The 17078-nt window shown below is 38.4% G+C and overlaps 1 protein-coding gene across 7 annotated transcripts in view; it reads right to left on the reverse strand.

Moving 5' to 3' along the window:
• The window catches only part of LOC116840472 (protein roadkill), a 223911-nt gene that overhangs the window by 112148 nt on the left and 94685 nt on the right, over positions 1-17078 (reverse strand). For 6 of the 7 annotated variants that reach the window (XM_032807230.1, XM_032807228.1, XM_032807231.1 and 3 more), the window contains one exon: positions 4095-6169. The exons of the other annotated variant lie outside the window; for it this stretch is intronic. In XM_032807230.1, coding sequence (XP_032663121.1) covers positions 4101-5840 — 1740 coding nt within the window. In that variant the 5' untranslated portion in view covers positions 5841-6169 and the 3' untranslated portion in view covers positions 4095-4100. Of the gene's footprint in view, positions 1-4094; positions 6170-17078 lie in introns of those variants that run through there. 7 annotated transcript variants of the gene reach the window in all.

The following is a 17078-nucleotide window of genomic DNA, read 5'->3' on the forward strand; positions in this document are numbered from 1 at the left end:
CAAAATTGCACTTGAATTTTTCACATCACATTCTATGTGATACATTGTTTTGAGTAAATATTGAATAATTAGTGGATAATTTTTTTTGTATTTCTTCTCCTTTTCTCTCTCTCTCTTTCTCGCGCGCGCGCGCTCTCGTTCTCTCACTTACTCGTTCCCTATCTCGAAGACTCGTAACGTTACAACGGCGGAATAATAAATACCGAATGACGGGAGTCGTTTGTTATTCCAGGCCATAGCAAGCGGACGAAGCCCGAGTTTACCCACTTCCGAGATGCTCGTTATTACTCTATTCCTTCAAAATTCCAGAATAATCTCTCTTTCTTTCTCTCTTTCTGACATAGCGGGAAGCAAATTTAAATATAAATGAATAAAATATCAGCGGAGAGCTGACTCGCGCGATTCGCGCTATAAATAGCGGCCTTCCATCTTCCCCCATCTCGCGATCCTCGTATTCTTAGACGGGCCGGAGACTTTTTGCGCGGGTGTAGGTATATGAATTGAAAATAATAACACGAGTCTCGAGTTGAACCGCTCGACGCCGCGATTCACTCCTGGAAACTCCTACATCTCGAAACTCCTACATCGCGAAAGGTTAAAGCATTAACGATTCAGGAACACGGCATCGCCGAGAGTAGGCGAGACGAAGCGCCGCACCGACGAATCGTTCGCTGAGCGAATTGGAGTCGCTCCAAAAGATCGAGAGAGCAAGAGTGCGAGAGTGCGAGAGAGAGAGAGAGAGAGAGAGAGAGAGAGAGAGAGAGAGAAGGAGAGAGAAGCAGGGAGGAAAGGAACGAGAGAGGGAGACGATAACGCGTCTCTCTTCGTCAGCAGTAAAGAGCCGCAAGCGAGCTTCCCGTCCGCGGGCCGTCTGTACGGAAAAGGCAGCTCGATAAACAAACGATCGATACAGCGTTACAAGTTCGCACGCGCGCGCGGTTCCGCGATGCGAGCGCGCAAATGTAAATCCGCAAATGCAAATCCGTGTCGACGTGCGCGCGAGCGCGCGAAAGACTCTCCTCCTCGCGGCGCGGCTGGCTTGGCTCTTCACGGTCGGGTAATTGATCGTAGAAATGACTTTTACGATAAAACGGAGTCAAAGTCAAGACACGGGGATCTGACACGGACCTCGCTCAACTCGGTCAAGGCAGAAGACCGTTAGAACAGAGACCGCGTAAGGGACGCGCTTCTATACGCGGCCGCGGCGAATATATCGCGCGTACTTCGCACGATTCTCACGATGCGACGAAGTCGTCTGTTCTCGGGGTGCATCTGGGGTGCAGTAATATGCGCAACTCGGCTTGACTCCGGTTTTATACAGCTCTGAAACGAATCCGATGTGGTACACACACGGGGCGTCCTTCTTCCGTGTCGATCGCTTCTTCGCGGAAACGCCGCGCTTATGAACCATGTACTTTCGCGAGTGTGAGAGCCAAGGATTTTCCTCGATACATACCGTGCCGTACCACGTGAGTCACCGGTGTGGCCCATGCAGAACTTCCCGTTCGGGCCGTTTGATATTTTCTTCCTAAAGTGAGACGTTGTTGCAAAATGGCCGTATAAGTATTACGAAACACGTGTTTTTTAACACGTTGTTTGTTTAACATATATGTGATAACACTGCAACGTGGGTCATCAGCGATCCACGTTTAGATAGGTCTTGAGGTAACATTTTACGTAAAATAGGTTGGTATAGTTCTGACAAGTGATTTTCAAGGGAATTACCATGCAACAAGCTACCAAACATAAAAACTTAAATAATTATTTAGTATAGAATAGTCAGTTCCTGACCTTAACTTGACATACGTTATCAAAGATATGTTTCTGAATAACATTCAAAAAATTTTAACTGTTTATTAAAAAGTTATTAACAAAAGAACCGTGTAAATTTAGCAAGTGTGAAAGGTACATTTTTGGTTGAGGGAGCTTTGCCCTCCATCCCGCTAGAAGCCTAACCTAACCTTTCTCTATAGCATTGTAACAATATTGATTGTTCGAATGTACATACAAATGTACCAAAGCAGCGATCTGTCACTATATGTCGATTTGACAGCTTTACATTAATCTGTGTAACGTGAAATATGAATGAGCAGCTGATTAGTAACCTAGTTTAGTAAAATTGAATACAAAATATAGTTAAATAATTTTAACAAAATCGATATAGCTAAGACACGAACCATTCTGAATTTCTTTAGCCGAGATTGCAACCGAAATATTTCAAATCTGTGCTAAATTAGTCAAAAATGGTTCGAATCTTAGCTAAACCGAGAAATTATCTGTATAAATAATTTTTTCCAACTTTTTACACGTTTTGTTTAAACATTTTATTATTTATACAAATAATTTTATACATTTGACTTCATATTCATAATTTGCAAACCAACGTCTATATCTTGTATTCAATTTTATTTCTCATGCATTTTTGTTGCATTTAGACATAGAAATGAGAACATTAAAAAGCTATAAACTGCCCGTGAAACTCAAAGTGGGTCAAAATAAAAAAACATGACCTAAATATTTGTTGTACTTTTATATTTGTGCCAAATTCCTTATAGCATTGTGATAATATTAATAATATTGATATTATAATATATTAATAATATTGATATTATAATATTGATTGTTCGAATGTACATACAAATATACTAAAGCAGCGATCTGTCACTATATTTCAATTTGACAGCTTTACATTAATCTGTGTAACGCGAAATATGAATGAGCAGCGGATTGGTAGCCTAGTTTAGTAAATATTTCACGAAATGATATAAATGATAAAATGGAGGCAGAGGAGCAACAGGAGACGGCCATCATGACGTAAATACCGAAATTAGCATTCTGTGTTTAGAAATAATATTTGTATAAAATTATCCTTAGCATAGATACCGGCGGTGATTTTCTACATAGTGACAGATCGCTGTTTTGGAGCAGCGTTGCTGATCCCTCGAGTGATCCATAGTCATGATGCACGAATATTTAGATTTGTTGCGCCCGGATGATTCGTTATCTCGATTTTTCAAAATGGGACTGCATTAATGGAGTCTGGTGTGCAGTCAGCCTCATGAATGCTGTAGCATCGACGGCCGGCTGCATTCGTTTCTAGCTACGCGTTGTCCATGACTGTTGATCAATCGGAGAAGCGAGAGTATGTTCAAAGCAGAAGTGACATTTTGACAAATCGACGTACTGTACGTGTCAATAAAAAGGATTAATTACGATAGCATGCATATATATGCTTTTTTATTTGATTAATTATTTAAACAAATGTTATATAATAATCTCTTATTTACCTATCTCTTAACCAATCTCTTAATGTTATATAATAATCTCTTATTTACCTATCTCTTAACTTTTTACTGTCCCTCTACATTATATGCTATATGAGCAAGATAACCTTCTTTATCGATACGTACGACACGTCAATCTGTCAAAATGTCACTTCTGCTTTGAACACGTTCTCGCTTCTTCGATCGATCATAGAAAACGCGTAGCTAAAGATGAATACGGCCGGCCAAAAGTCTTTAGTTAAATAATTACTCAAAATAATCTAAATCTTAATTTAGTTTAATAATCTTAATAATAATCTCTCCTCAGAAAAGAATAAAATAATAATCTCCAATAAATAATTTTAAATCTAATGATCTTAAATTTAATAATATAAAGATAATTTTTCATTATATTTCGGAGTTCTTTACGTTAAATATTAAGAAAAGTTGTATGTAAGTGCATCGAAAGAAAAAAAAGCAATTTTATCGACAATTGAAAGTTTTAAGCATGACGCCAATGCTGCAGGTCGTAATTTTTATCTGAAAGCAAGCAGAAAAAAATATGTTATAATATCATTATCTATCAACGTATGAAAGCTTTCTTTGACTTTCGAAAAATTAACAAAGTAGCAGAGAATTTTTTCAACTTTCAGCAACTTGAAAACAAATTTACCAATCGAAAATCACTCTCATACGATGAAGAAACGTTTAAAATGTAATTCCTTTGAGTTAAAGCATGACTAGTTAACTATTGTTAAAAAGCATGCTTTTGAGAAAAATATACTTAAGTTTCAATTCAAGTTAGTGTACAAAGAAGTGGCACGTTCTCACCTGATCCTAATCAGATGTCTCAGAACCATGTAATGATTCCTCCAAATCCTCGTCTTTCTCGGCGGATTGCAATTGTCTGTCGGATAAATTTTCTTCGCACGTGGCCGATGAACTCCCTGCAGCTTCAATGCGTTCTCCATTACTATATTCACAACAAACTTTCGCATATAGACCAACTTTCACCCCCATAAGTTTGAGGACCGTCACTAAAGGGAAACATCCTTCATTGAAAACAATCGTGGCCAGATAAGACGCGATAGTGATAATTTGTGGCTCCGAGTACAAGTCCTTCGGCGCTATCTTCCAGAACGTTGAGTTGAAACTTTTATTACTGTGCTGATTAAAATCTCCTAAACAACGTTCCAACAGAGATGAAGCTGATAAGCTCTCGTAAACTGGCTTGATTGCTCTCAATACGTTCTTGTCCAAAGGAGGTTCGTGGTAAAATTCGGCTGTAGTGCCATTTGCCTCAGCATGACGCCATTTACACCAACTGTCAAGACCTTTGGGACAAAATTCATGATGTGGCCTCTCATTGGTGGAACTTCGGTGATAAAATCTGGCCCAAATAGCTCTCTTCATATTCTCCAAAGAATCGGTATTCCTCCGAACGGCTAAATTATAATACATTATAAGTTCTTTGATAACGTCATCTGTAAGCTTACCGACTCCTTCGCCACTGAGGTTCTTGTTCTTTTTGATTTTGCGTAATTTTACAGCCATTACCTTTTGTAAGTATACGACACATTCTTTCTTTATCACGAGCTCATCGTCGCCGTAAGGATTGAACTCAACGATCGCTTTGTATCCTTCATCATCGCCGATGTATGAAACGTACTTAATCCCATGCTGCTCGACTGATCGTCCAAACATTTCTTTCAAGGCATCGATCTTCATCCGTCTATTTCCTTTACAATTATTCGCGCACTCTTCTTCGTGGCTGTCATACCAAATATTGTACTCCTGAGTTCCTTTCTTACTTTTGTGATCATTGCAAGACTGGCAAAAGCTCGACTTGAGCACAAGATCAATGACTTTATTAGATAAGTTGCCGATAAGAGTAGTCATGCTAAAGCGAAATGAAAACCCTCGTTTCTTGCATGTATCATCGCCAGATACCGTCAGTCTCGTAGCATTTTCCGTCCCGTACTTTTCTGCAGTCAATTTCTTCTCTTCCTCGACAGCTTTCTTCAAAACTTCCTCGTACACATATTTCGACGCATTTTCTATATGATACAACGACGAACAATATATAGTCGTTGAAAATCTTTGACATAGATCCATGAACCCGCAAAAAAGATTAATTCCGTGTTTACCAACGCCTAACAGCCGCATCACGAATACAAACCTTCGATTGATTTCGTAAGTATTGTTTACTATCGGACACGAGTTAACGAACCTCGACGTACACTCACAAATTACCACCAACTGGAATCCAAGTCCCTTCATAGTTCTTTCTTCGAACTTCACATCTTTCTGACAGTCTTTACAAATTAAAAATTGTGACAGCGCCGAGAAAACGTTAATAAAATCTACAAATCGATAGCCGCGCGTCTCATCGAATTCGATGTCTCCGTCGTCGTCCAATTTTATTCTCTTCGATGATGTAGAATGAGATCCCTTGTCACACAATTTTTGAAACTGAACACCCCTAAATTTAGGGTATTTCCTCCTATAATATCTAGTCCATTTATATTTATGTCGCGAGGATTTTTTATTTTCACTGGGAGCTGGATTGTTTGACATTGTACATTCGTCGAAGGCCACGAAGAAACTAACGTACACGAGTCTCTGTTCAACCGTCTTTCATCCGACGAACCAGTCAGGAAACATCTGCCTCTGTCCGAGTGCGTATAAATAAAAGAAGAACTGCTGGGATTTCAAAGAAGGGTTCTATTGTCACAGCACGGCAAACGTGCTCAGCGGAATCAGAGGGCGCTGGTTAGCTGCGAAGCGCTCTTGCAAATTTTTTTAAAGCTTCGCCATTTATGTAAATATTAAGCCGCTTGGGCGTACCACGCCCATATTAATCTTGAAACGTTTTATATGCAGGTCGTCTGACAGCAAATCATTTCCTGTAATTATATGTATAGATTAGATAAAACTAAACAAAAAATCCCCCCACTACTTGACGAATAACCACGTAAAATTTTTAATTATTGGTTAAAGATTTGCAAATGATTGCGTGTGATACTGTTAATGGAGTGCTGGTGTCTAAAGTCGGAAAGGGAATTGGAAAGGAAGAAAACTCCCGTCTTCTCTCTCTACGATTGTCCGAGCTCCATCTGCTGCTCAGCATATGTAGAAGACATTATTGCAATCAATCTTGACGTTAAAATTTTTCATGTTAAAACAACACATCTCTGTTAAATCATTGTTTCACGAAATAAAAAGGGAAGAAGAGGAATTAAAGCAAAATGTGACTCAACAAAAGCAACCGGAACTGCTCCAGAGGAACTGCTCCAGAAACAAAATTATTCTGCTTAGCGTGTTGAAAGGGGGATGCGGACCCCAATTCTCTGCCCCTATACGCGTATGTTGGGTCTTTATCGTCTCCTCGTGATTTTTGAAACCGGACTGATGTGTACGCTTATGTACTACCCCTCTTATATACTTTGCCTCCCCTATACTTTCAGAGTAGACTAGTAATTTTAACGGTCAGAGGATTTGAGTATTTCATTAGGGACACAAAGTGAGCGAGCATGCGTGCGAGCTTTAAGATTCTGTGCCATGCAAATGATAATTATATACACACACATTTATTAGTATTTTTATTAATATTTTATTTTATTTTTATTAGTATTTTCTTTTTTTAATGAACTAACAGAGGACACTGACGCGAAACTAAATTTTTGTAATAAAAAGTCACCTTTTTGTACAGAATAATAATATATCAGTAATATAACAGAATAGTATATTAGTTTAGAGTTCTAGTTCAAATGATAGTCACACTTTTTCTGTATAAAAAAATATTTTATTTTTGCGTTTCAGATATCTGGAAGATCACAATCACCGTCCGTATGCGGTTTTATTTCCTAGTGACCAGGATATAACATACAAATGAACAGCTCCTTTGTTTACTTAAACATTAAAGTATATTCTTAAAATAAAATTGAAAGAATATGCAAAGTTTGACATTATTCAATTTTTTCGTTTCCGTTTAAAAAATTCCGGAAAATACCTTTTTGCGACATTTTAAACCAGAATACCCTCTTAACTAACTTTAAACTAAAGCTTCAAAGTTTACTCGGATCTAACATTATTCAGATATCTGATTACGCGGATATAGCGAATAAATGTGACACTGCAAATTCCAGATTATCCGGGAACTCAGATTTTCCGAGATATCTGTGAAGATTCGAAGCATCATGTCCAAATCCAGATTTGAGATCACAGCCGGATTTGACCGAACAAATACATTCGCGGCAACCTAGATCCTTCCGAAAATTTGACAATCAATATTTGTTTCATCAATCTGATTACTAAACCTGACTTATAACTGAACTTCAGTTCAGTTTTAACAATCATAAAATAGAATGTCTTTTTGTATATGCCTTATTCTTCTAAACCGAACTTCTAAACCCTTTGACCGATTTCAACCAAATTTCCCCTCTAAGTTACTCTCTAAAATATAAGTCCTGCAGAAAATATAAGTTACGTGAAATCTAAATATCTCACCTCTCCTTCCTTATCTTATCCCCTTAACGCTTTGTGATGATTAAGTTTAGATGTTCCAGGTACAAGAAGTCCGAGCAACGCCGGATAATTTAAGCTTGCCCTCAATAAAATAATGATATTAATTAAAAAAACATGATTTTATACACAAATTATAAAGTGCTCGAAACTCTCAAGCGGTAATGTATCTCATCGCCCACTGAAAGATGAACATCACTTCTTTTTTGCGAAATATCACTTGAATGAGTAAAATTTACTCATCCCTGAGTCGTACCATAGATTATCATCATCTTTGTAGGGTTAAGGCTTTCAGTATAAGTAAAAGGCAATGCTACCTTTCTGGCAGAAAGATTAAATGGCAGAAACACTAATTTCCACTTTCTTTCCTCAGCATATAACAATCAAACGCGATAACGTTTTAAATGACTTACGATAACAACTAGACAAACAGATATACACACGACAGGCGTCACGATCTCCCGCGCGACTCAAGTCAACGCTCTGAGAATCCGAGCGCTCTCTTCTCGCTCGAAGAGGGCGATCGCGATTGTCGAGCACGTGCAATTAAATCGCCAAGTTCCGCACAATCGGCACTCTCGCAGACAGACACGAAGGTGGCAGTCGCGTTTCCCGACAGAGCCGACCCGAGCAACGACAGTATATTCATATCGACGAGTGATTTCTCCCTGTGCTCGATTCGTCCACAATCGGCTGACATTTCTTCTGGGAGGACAGACGGCAGAGGGCGAGGGGCATGACGGGGGGGGGGAGATTGCGTTTGAATTGTAATAAAAATGAGGTCGTCTCCTCTTGTGGGCCAAGGCGTCGCGCGCGCGTTAGGCGATCTCCGCTTTAAGAGAGAGAGACCATCGCGCGACGCGATCGATGTAACCGCTTTTTACCTCAACTCGGATTATATTTATAGAATGGAAAACTAGTAAGGACACGGGGTAAATCTTCTCGCTCCTTCTTTCTCTCTCTCTCTCTCTCTCTTTTTCTTTCTTAGACATAATTACTTTTGATATAATTATTATGTATTTCTAGAAAAAGAAAGAGAGTTTTTTTCTTTTCCTTTCTTTGTGTTTCATTTTATATATTATATATTAATTACACTTTTGAATATTTTTATATTTTAGTATACGTGTGCACAGTCCTATTTGTGAGTATAGCCAAAAAATGTTATCTTAACTTTAACGGAATCCTCTTATACAGAATGTTTCAGTAAAAGTGGACAATCTCCTACGAAGATATGTAAAAATAACCTCATAAGAGTTCTTACGACATATTTTCCTACAACGCATTTCTGCTGAGATACTTATCTCCGAAGATAGAATATGAAAAGAATTTTCTACCTAACGTAATCTAATTATTATGTTGCTTAGCAGATCTTGATGATTTTTGTATTATCTTTATAGTAAACAAAGGGTGTTAGAATAGTATAATGAGTTCTTTTATATCACTTTTCACCGTTCAAGTGCGCTTTTCTCGAAAACGATTCGCTTCTTCAAAATCAAACAAAAATAAAATTTAATTAAAATTAAAATTTAAATTAAAATTTAATTAAAAATAAAATTAAAAAAAAAAAAAGAGAAATTCAAGAAAATTTTAAGATAAAAAATACTAAAGTACTCTTTTTTACTAAACAAACAACTAACAAGTAAAAATAAATATATAAAACTATAAAGTTAAAATTTTGAAAATATTATTCACTTCAAAGTCTGAAGATTAAGAAACTTTGAGGATAATTTAAATTGATTTAACCAAATTTTGGCTTTAATAACCAAATCTTTTCTTCAGTATACAATTTATTTTAAGACATTTATATTTTCTTATTTTTCATATCGACGCTTTTTATCGCTTCATACGTGAACTTCCGTTTGTGGTTTCATTCGATCTTATGGCGGTCACGCATCCTTTCTCAGAGACTCACTCACCCGGTACTTTACTTTATTATCGAACAGAAACTGGTGAGTCCTACGAGCTATGACGATATATTTGCAGTCACGCTTATAATATCTCCTTATAACTTTCAAGGAACGCGACAATGCCATATTTATTAGCAATTATTGGAAACAACTCAACAATAGTCGATATGCGATGAATATCAATAGATGATATATATTAATATCAGTACAGTTGATAGTTATCAAATATATTTCGTTGTTTTAACAAGATATATATTAATAATTACAAAATATTTCATCAAGAATTGAATGATTTTATAACTTATCAAATATCCGATAGTAGCCATTAAATACTTGATAAAAACTTTCTTAAATATTTAGCTGTTACTAAAATCTTTAATCCATTTTACTGCGATTTTGCAGTAAAAAATCGGGCACAACATTTTGTAAGCAAACATATAGTAAATTTAATCATAATTTTTGTATAGTTTAAAGTACAGTTTACAAAATTCTGCAATTTTTGTTGCGATTCTTTTTCCGAAAAGTCCTTTGTACATGAAATCTCCTATATATTTGGTTATTATTATCATATTTGATATTAGAGACCGAAATTTTACTTGAATGCTGAAACTAAATACATTTAGTAACAATTATCAGCCTTTTTTCTCAGTGTAAAATGGATTATAAACGCGTTGTTATTCGCGCGTCATAATCACGAGATGAAGAACGGAAGCACACTTAATAGTCTTACTCGAAATTCACCGAGAAGTCTGGTATGACAGATTAATTAACGGTGTGATCCTTCTGTCTCCTCCCTCCCTCCTTCCCTCTCCCCCTCTCTCTCTCTTTCTCACACACTACTTCTTTCTTTTCCCCGAAGTCGGCTCGTTTACTTAATTACCCCCGCGACTTCTCGGATTCGCTCGACCGTACGCGAAGGCGAGGTACGACGCGAAAGAGATCGAACTGGTTCACGAGTCGAAGGTCGTGACATTACATAATCTAATTACGGAGATTGTCACCGGATCCGCGAGCGACACGCATGTGTCGCGGGTCGTCGGTGGATTTTCGCGCAAAAAGTTACACGGAGCTGCCATCGATCGGAGGTGTCTCGTGCAGGAATAGAAGCCGCTTCTGGAGCGGATGTAACGTAGCCACGATGGCCACGTGGACCTCGAGAGAGTTCCGGCTATCGGACGGCTTCAAATCCGCGCGCGCGGGTTAGGTAAGTCCCATTGTTCCGATTAATGCGGAGAATTGCGTCCCGATGCAGTGCGAGGCGGGCAAGTGTCCTTTCTCGAATGTCGCGATTGTTGTTCTCGCCTGTAGCTCGGATATAAAAAAAGAAAATACTCGGACGTAATATTTATAACGCGTTCGCTACCAGCGTCAAACATGTGTGACAGCCATAATTTTCCTCTCTATGTCCCCACACTGAGAAAAAAACCTCTAATAAAAAATATTTATTCAGTGGATATTAATAACGTATTTATTTATACTAGTATAAAATATTTTTCAATTAAAGAAATACGCATTGTCTCCCCTTTTGCTCTTTATAAAAGCAAACGTTCACTCTATTGAAATAAAAGAATCCAGATTTAAGTAAATATGAAACATCCACACCGCGAAAATAAACGCGAGATGTCTTTATGTTTCACACATTTTTCTCTCAATTCATACAAATAAACTGTATAAGTGTATCTTACATAGTTACATCAAAATGCAATAATTGTCCTTATTATATAAACAAACTGAGTCTATTTTACATAATTACATAAAAGAAAATATTCTTTGGTTAAAATAATCGGCAAATTAATAATCAAAATTAATATATATCACCTATTGATATTCGTCGCATATCGACTGTTGTTAAATGATACTTGATATTTGCCAGTGAATAAAGCATTACTACGTTTCTTGAAAGTTATAAGGATATATTATAAGCATGAGTACAAAAATATCGTCACAGCTCGTAGGACTCGCCAGTTTCTGTTCGATAATAAAGTAAAGCATCGGGTGGGCGGGTCTGAGGAAGGATGCGTGACCGCTGCAGGATCGAATGAAACCACGGACGAAAATTTATCTATGAAGCGATAAAAAGCGTCCATGTAAAAAATAGAAAACATAGATGTCTTAAAATAGTTCAAATAGTACGATGAGATTTTTTTTTAATAAGAAAAGAAAAAAATTACCTATAAAATAATTTTCACCTCACGAGCAGCACCTCGGACACAAATTTTAGCAATAGTTACCAAATATCTCATTTTCTGCTGCCAAAATTTGGTATTAAATTTCAGAATCTAGTTTGATGACCTAAATATATAATTCGAGTAACTAAATCTTGATTCTGAGAACTATATGTATTTATTTTATATAACTAAATCATTTCCTAATTATTACTTCATGTTCGGCCCGCATTATTTGACTGAAATTAAATAATTAAAAACCACCAAATTTTTGTACTTATTACGAAATCCTTTTTCAGTGTGGGCGAGCGTCGTTATCGTCGAGAAATGAACAAAGAAATCGAACAATTACGCTCAAAGAGGAGACAAGCCGCGGAAAAATCCACGTGACGCTCACTCGGCCTCGATTTCGCCGGGTTTCCCGACGAAATTATTTACGAACGACGACACGGGGCTGGAAGACTCGCGGAGTCGCGGAGAATTTTGGACGCGCATTATGCATATTTCAGGAGAATTTCCCGGAGGTTCGGATTAGTCGACCGTGGCCTTCGACAGCTCGGCGAAGCTCCGGGTCGAGACTGCGGATACCTTCGCGCGAGCCAGCGAGCGATCGATTCCATCGATTATCGATACCGGGGGTTAAGGTCATCCGGCAATCTAAAAGCGATGTAGAACGACGAGCGACGCTCTTCGCGCGCTCATCGCGCGCGTGCGAGCCAGCGAGCGCAAGCTATCGATCACATTCGCCGCTCGGAATAAACTTATCGAATAATATCGCTCGGCAAACACGGCGCGAATGATACGGCCACGCGGCTGATGGAAACTGCCTCTCGGCGGGGATTAGCCGCGACGTGTTACTGCAACGTGGCCGCGAGGACGGAGGAAAAGCGCGAGGTTGCGCGCACGAAAGGGGGCACTTTCGAAATTCGTGATTCACGGCGCGCGCACGGAGAGATTCGGCCGAGTGTCCTTGCTCGCGAATCGAAAGATCGCGTGGCAACGGTTCCGATAACAAATTCTGTGCTGCTTCGCCGATGCTGCAGTTATTATACAGAACAGAATGTTTGCTCTCACACAACTGAAAGCCTCGTCGGCCTAGCAAATCTATTTTGCTACATAAAATTGCTACGTCACGCACTGAGAAAAAAATACTTGAAAATTTATTTGTGGAGTATAAAGTTTATTTCTGCAAAATAACATTTATTTCTGTGAATAAACTTTATATCTCACAAATAAATTTTTAAATATTTTTCCTTCAGTGCAGAGGTACATAAGATTTGTGATCGTGCTTGGTAGAGTTTGATATTGGCACAGTAATGATGATTTTATATCACAACTAATAGAAAATATAGTTTGATATGTGCAACTAATCATTTTGCTATTATGTTAAATATGTTATGTTTGAGTGGAGTGGAGTGCGCGGGGGAAGGATTAGGGTTAAGTTTTTTAAGTTTATATCGGATTACACATAGCAAAGGGTTCCCTCAGGCTTTGCTTTAAATCTTTTAACACTTCTGCAGAATAAAAAGGCTAAATTCATTTAATTTTTCATTACCTAAAAAAAATTTTTTTAATAATTATATGAAAATGAAAAATTTATTATTTAAACCTATTATAAACATAAGTATACACAAGTAGAATTATACATATAATATAAAGTTAACTACAAATAGTCCTCATTAAAACCTGATAATATAAATCAATAGGTAGAACGAGTAAGATTCCCGGCAAAGACCCGATCAATCTAACCTTATTAAATAATATTACAAGTTACTATATTAAGATCATAGACCTAATCATTATAACCTTACAAAGGTCTTCCTTATTCAATTCTCACCAGGACATTACAAGCTATATCATATTTAGGATTACTTTACATTTACCCAAATCCTTGACAATATCAAGTATGTTTGATCAAAATTTCTAGTCGGGTTGATATCAGTGAATTATCTAGCTTGTGAAGGTTCCTCGCCGCGGCCACGTTAAATTTATGACGTCAGAAGCAAGGAACGATATATATACTGAAGAAAATTACGTGCCATTTCTAAATGAAGATAAATATGAATGAAGAAGCATTTGAAAGTGTTTGAACGTACTTGTAAAACTGACCGAAAAGTATCCCTTTCCCCTGACGATTAATAAATAGTCGTATGATAAACGTCATTTATTATACAATGATGAGCATCATTTATTATACAACTATTTATTGATTATCAAGGGAAAGAGATACTTTTTTAATTTTATAAGCGATCTCAAATGCTCTTTCGTCCGTATTTATCTTTATTCAGGAATGACACGCATTTCCGTCAGCATGTCACTCCTCGCTTCTGACGTCAGAAATGCGACATGGCCGACGAGATACAAGGAGAGCCTTAGGTGGTGTTATCGGGTCTTATTAAAACATGTAACGTGGCAATCAGAACCTTATTGACCCTTTAAATGCATTATGATGCAAATTTGTGCCAACGATTTCCTCAAAAAGTGATTTTTTCGGAATACAATCAGATGTGCATCGATCTTTTATTATTACCACTCTTTTATTATTTTCTTATATCATTATTTTATATCATCATTGTCAAATTTCTGACCTTCTTTTCTTATAAAAAAGTAAAAAAATTGAAGTTTACCAACTCGAGGACGAGTTATAAGTCGGCAGAAATTACTGGTGCACATTTGCACTTATATGTCCTTGATGCCTTTCGCCACATGTGCGATGTATTGATTATAAGGATTATTAATTAGAACTTTATTAATAGTCAGAACACGATAACATCACTTTATGCAAATCTGCTAATTGATTGGGATCAACGTGATCAGGGTCATGGGATATATTTCTAGTCGGGTAAACGCGATAATATCAAAATTACGTGATGCGTGATAACGTCGATATGAATATAACGTCGTCGCTCGGGTCGGCCCTGTCAGGAATTCGACGGATCGCGTGAGTTTGCGCGAATTATCGACGAATAACGGCGGAAAATCGCGTATTCGTTATCTCCCTGTAACTTGACGCGAAAATATTACGGTATTATCAGTAACACGTGTTTCCTGAAATGCAACGGTATAACGTAATCATGCACCGTGTAATCTCAATGCTATCGCGTTTAGTGGTGCATATTCGTTTCCTAGCGCAAAACAACGTCGAGATTAAATTCGCAATTAAAAAAAAAAGTTGGAAAAAAGTAAAAATAGAAAAAAGAACAAAATAGCACGTTATTTGTAACGCAGTTACCGTTACTTTTTTGAATAACGACTTGGTAATCCAAATTGACTTGTATGATTATCACGGCGTAAGAAAATCGTCGATGGAAACTTTACAATTCTTTTAATTACGTTAATGAAGCAAATTATTTATATTGAATTAATGTTCAAATAAGCATATAATATCATAGTCATACAATTATGTATATTTTCTGTAGTATTGCAAATGCAGCAACAAATTTGTTATGTTTCTAGCAAAATCTACTATATGCCTTATCAGGAAGAACAGAATTTATATGATAAAAACTATAATATCTTCTAGGATAAATGTACCAATTCCCGGACACATTCCCGATCCTAAACATTCTTATTATTTTAGTATATTATTTTCTTAGTATTTCTTCAAATACGAATATTTAGAACCTGAAATATGCCATTAAAACACTCGCTACGTTTCTAATGAAATCTGTTATGTTTCCAGCGAAAGTGTCCTCGACAATCTATACTAAATGCATAGCAGAATTGAAAAGAATTTATATACGTAAAAAAAATAGCTATAATTCTCTCCGTTATGTTTTTCTTCCCGAAAGACTAGCCGCGGCTGTCGATTATCCGCGTACGATTTCAAGAACACCGACAGGCATACATCGGCTAGTGTTACACGACATATCTGTACATCGGGATCGACAGCCGTTGCCGAATGATCGTCGATCGGGACGGACAAGCGGACAGGCAGGCAGGAAACGCCGGAGGTCGCGCTGAGGTTAGATCTTCGTGGGCTCGTCGGTTGAATGTGCGGAGAAGGGGGTAAGGGGAGCGGTGAGAGGCGAGAGAGGACGTCGCGGCACACGACGTTCTCGCGCATACACACACACACACACACACACACACGCATACGTGACACAGGTGCACAGGTCGTCCTCGAGCGCTCGTTTTACCACGTCCTAGACGACCTCACCGTCGAAAATAACCATTTCGACGGCCGTTCCGGCTACGTGCTCGTCCTCGCCCATTGTGCGCTCTATCGTGCGTCAATCCCGGAAGCGGCTTTCTTTCCCATTGTGGGTTTTCGACTAGGCCCGCCATCGCGCGCGCGCGCGCGATACGTGCCGCGCGCGCACACAGACACACACGCGCATGGACGACGGCGACGACGCGTCGAACACGATCGGCCGAGGTCGGCCCGCTATTTGCAAGCCGCGCGCTAATCCAATCAAACAGTTAACCTTTTCGACGATGAGAACGCTGACGCGACCGACCGAGTATGCGAACGCGGTCGATCTTGAATGGATAGCTCGCGACGTCGCGCGGGAACGTCCTCGCGCGTGGACGTCGTCTCCCGGAGCGTGAAAATCGAGCGATGAGAACGGGTTCAGGCGACCGATTCGAAAAAGTGCGAGGATTCACAAGGCAGCGTGAGAAATCCACATTGAAAAGAAGGATTTCGTAACGAGTAGCAAAATTTGATCATTTTTGTTAAATTATCCAGTCAAATAATGCGAGCCGAACATAAAGCGAATCTATTTTAATTAATATCTCGAGATTTATTGTGAATATCGAACGATATGGGACCTTTGTCCTTCGATCCGTTCTCAAAAAAACTGCGGAGGAGAGTCTGGGACACCTTGTATAGTCAGCCCTTTGTATTCGGAACGCCCACTGCACGCTGGTAATGGTTCCAAATTAAAATTCCACTGATGTCCGCTCAGGAACGATGAAAGCGTAGGACGCATTTTTGCGCGAGTAATCCGATAATGCTGGCAATTATAATAACAAAGTTTCCCGAATAACAATTGATGACATTCCTCGGCGCTTCCGACGTATTCGTGCGTGCGTTTTTGGCTTTTTTTTCTTCTCCTAACTTTGATCTCTGTGTATTTTCGACCCTTTGTGGCGCGAACTGTTTTTACCTCCCTTTTCAATCGAGCCGTAAAAAAACTCATTTAGCGCGCGACAACGCCAAGTGGCTTGCATTCGTTCTAACGTTTTAATATTATTTAACTAACAACACATTTACA

This window comes from Odontomachus brunneus, unplaced genomic scaffold (assembly GCF_010583005.1).
Source record: "Odontomachus brunneus isolate Ranch 3 - 2012 unplaced genomic scaffold, Obru_v1 Obru_scaffold_010, whole genome shotgun sequence".
NCBI classification, from domain to species: Eukaryota; Metazoa; Arthropoda; class Insecta; order Hymenoptera; family Formicidae; genus Odontomachus; species Odontomachus brunneus.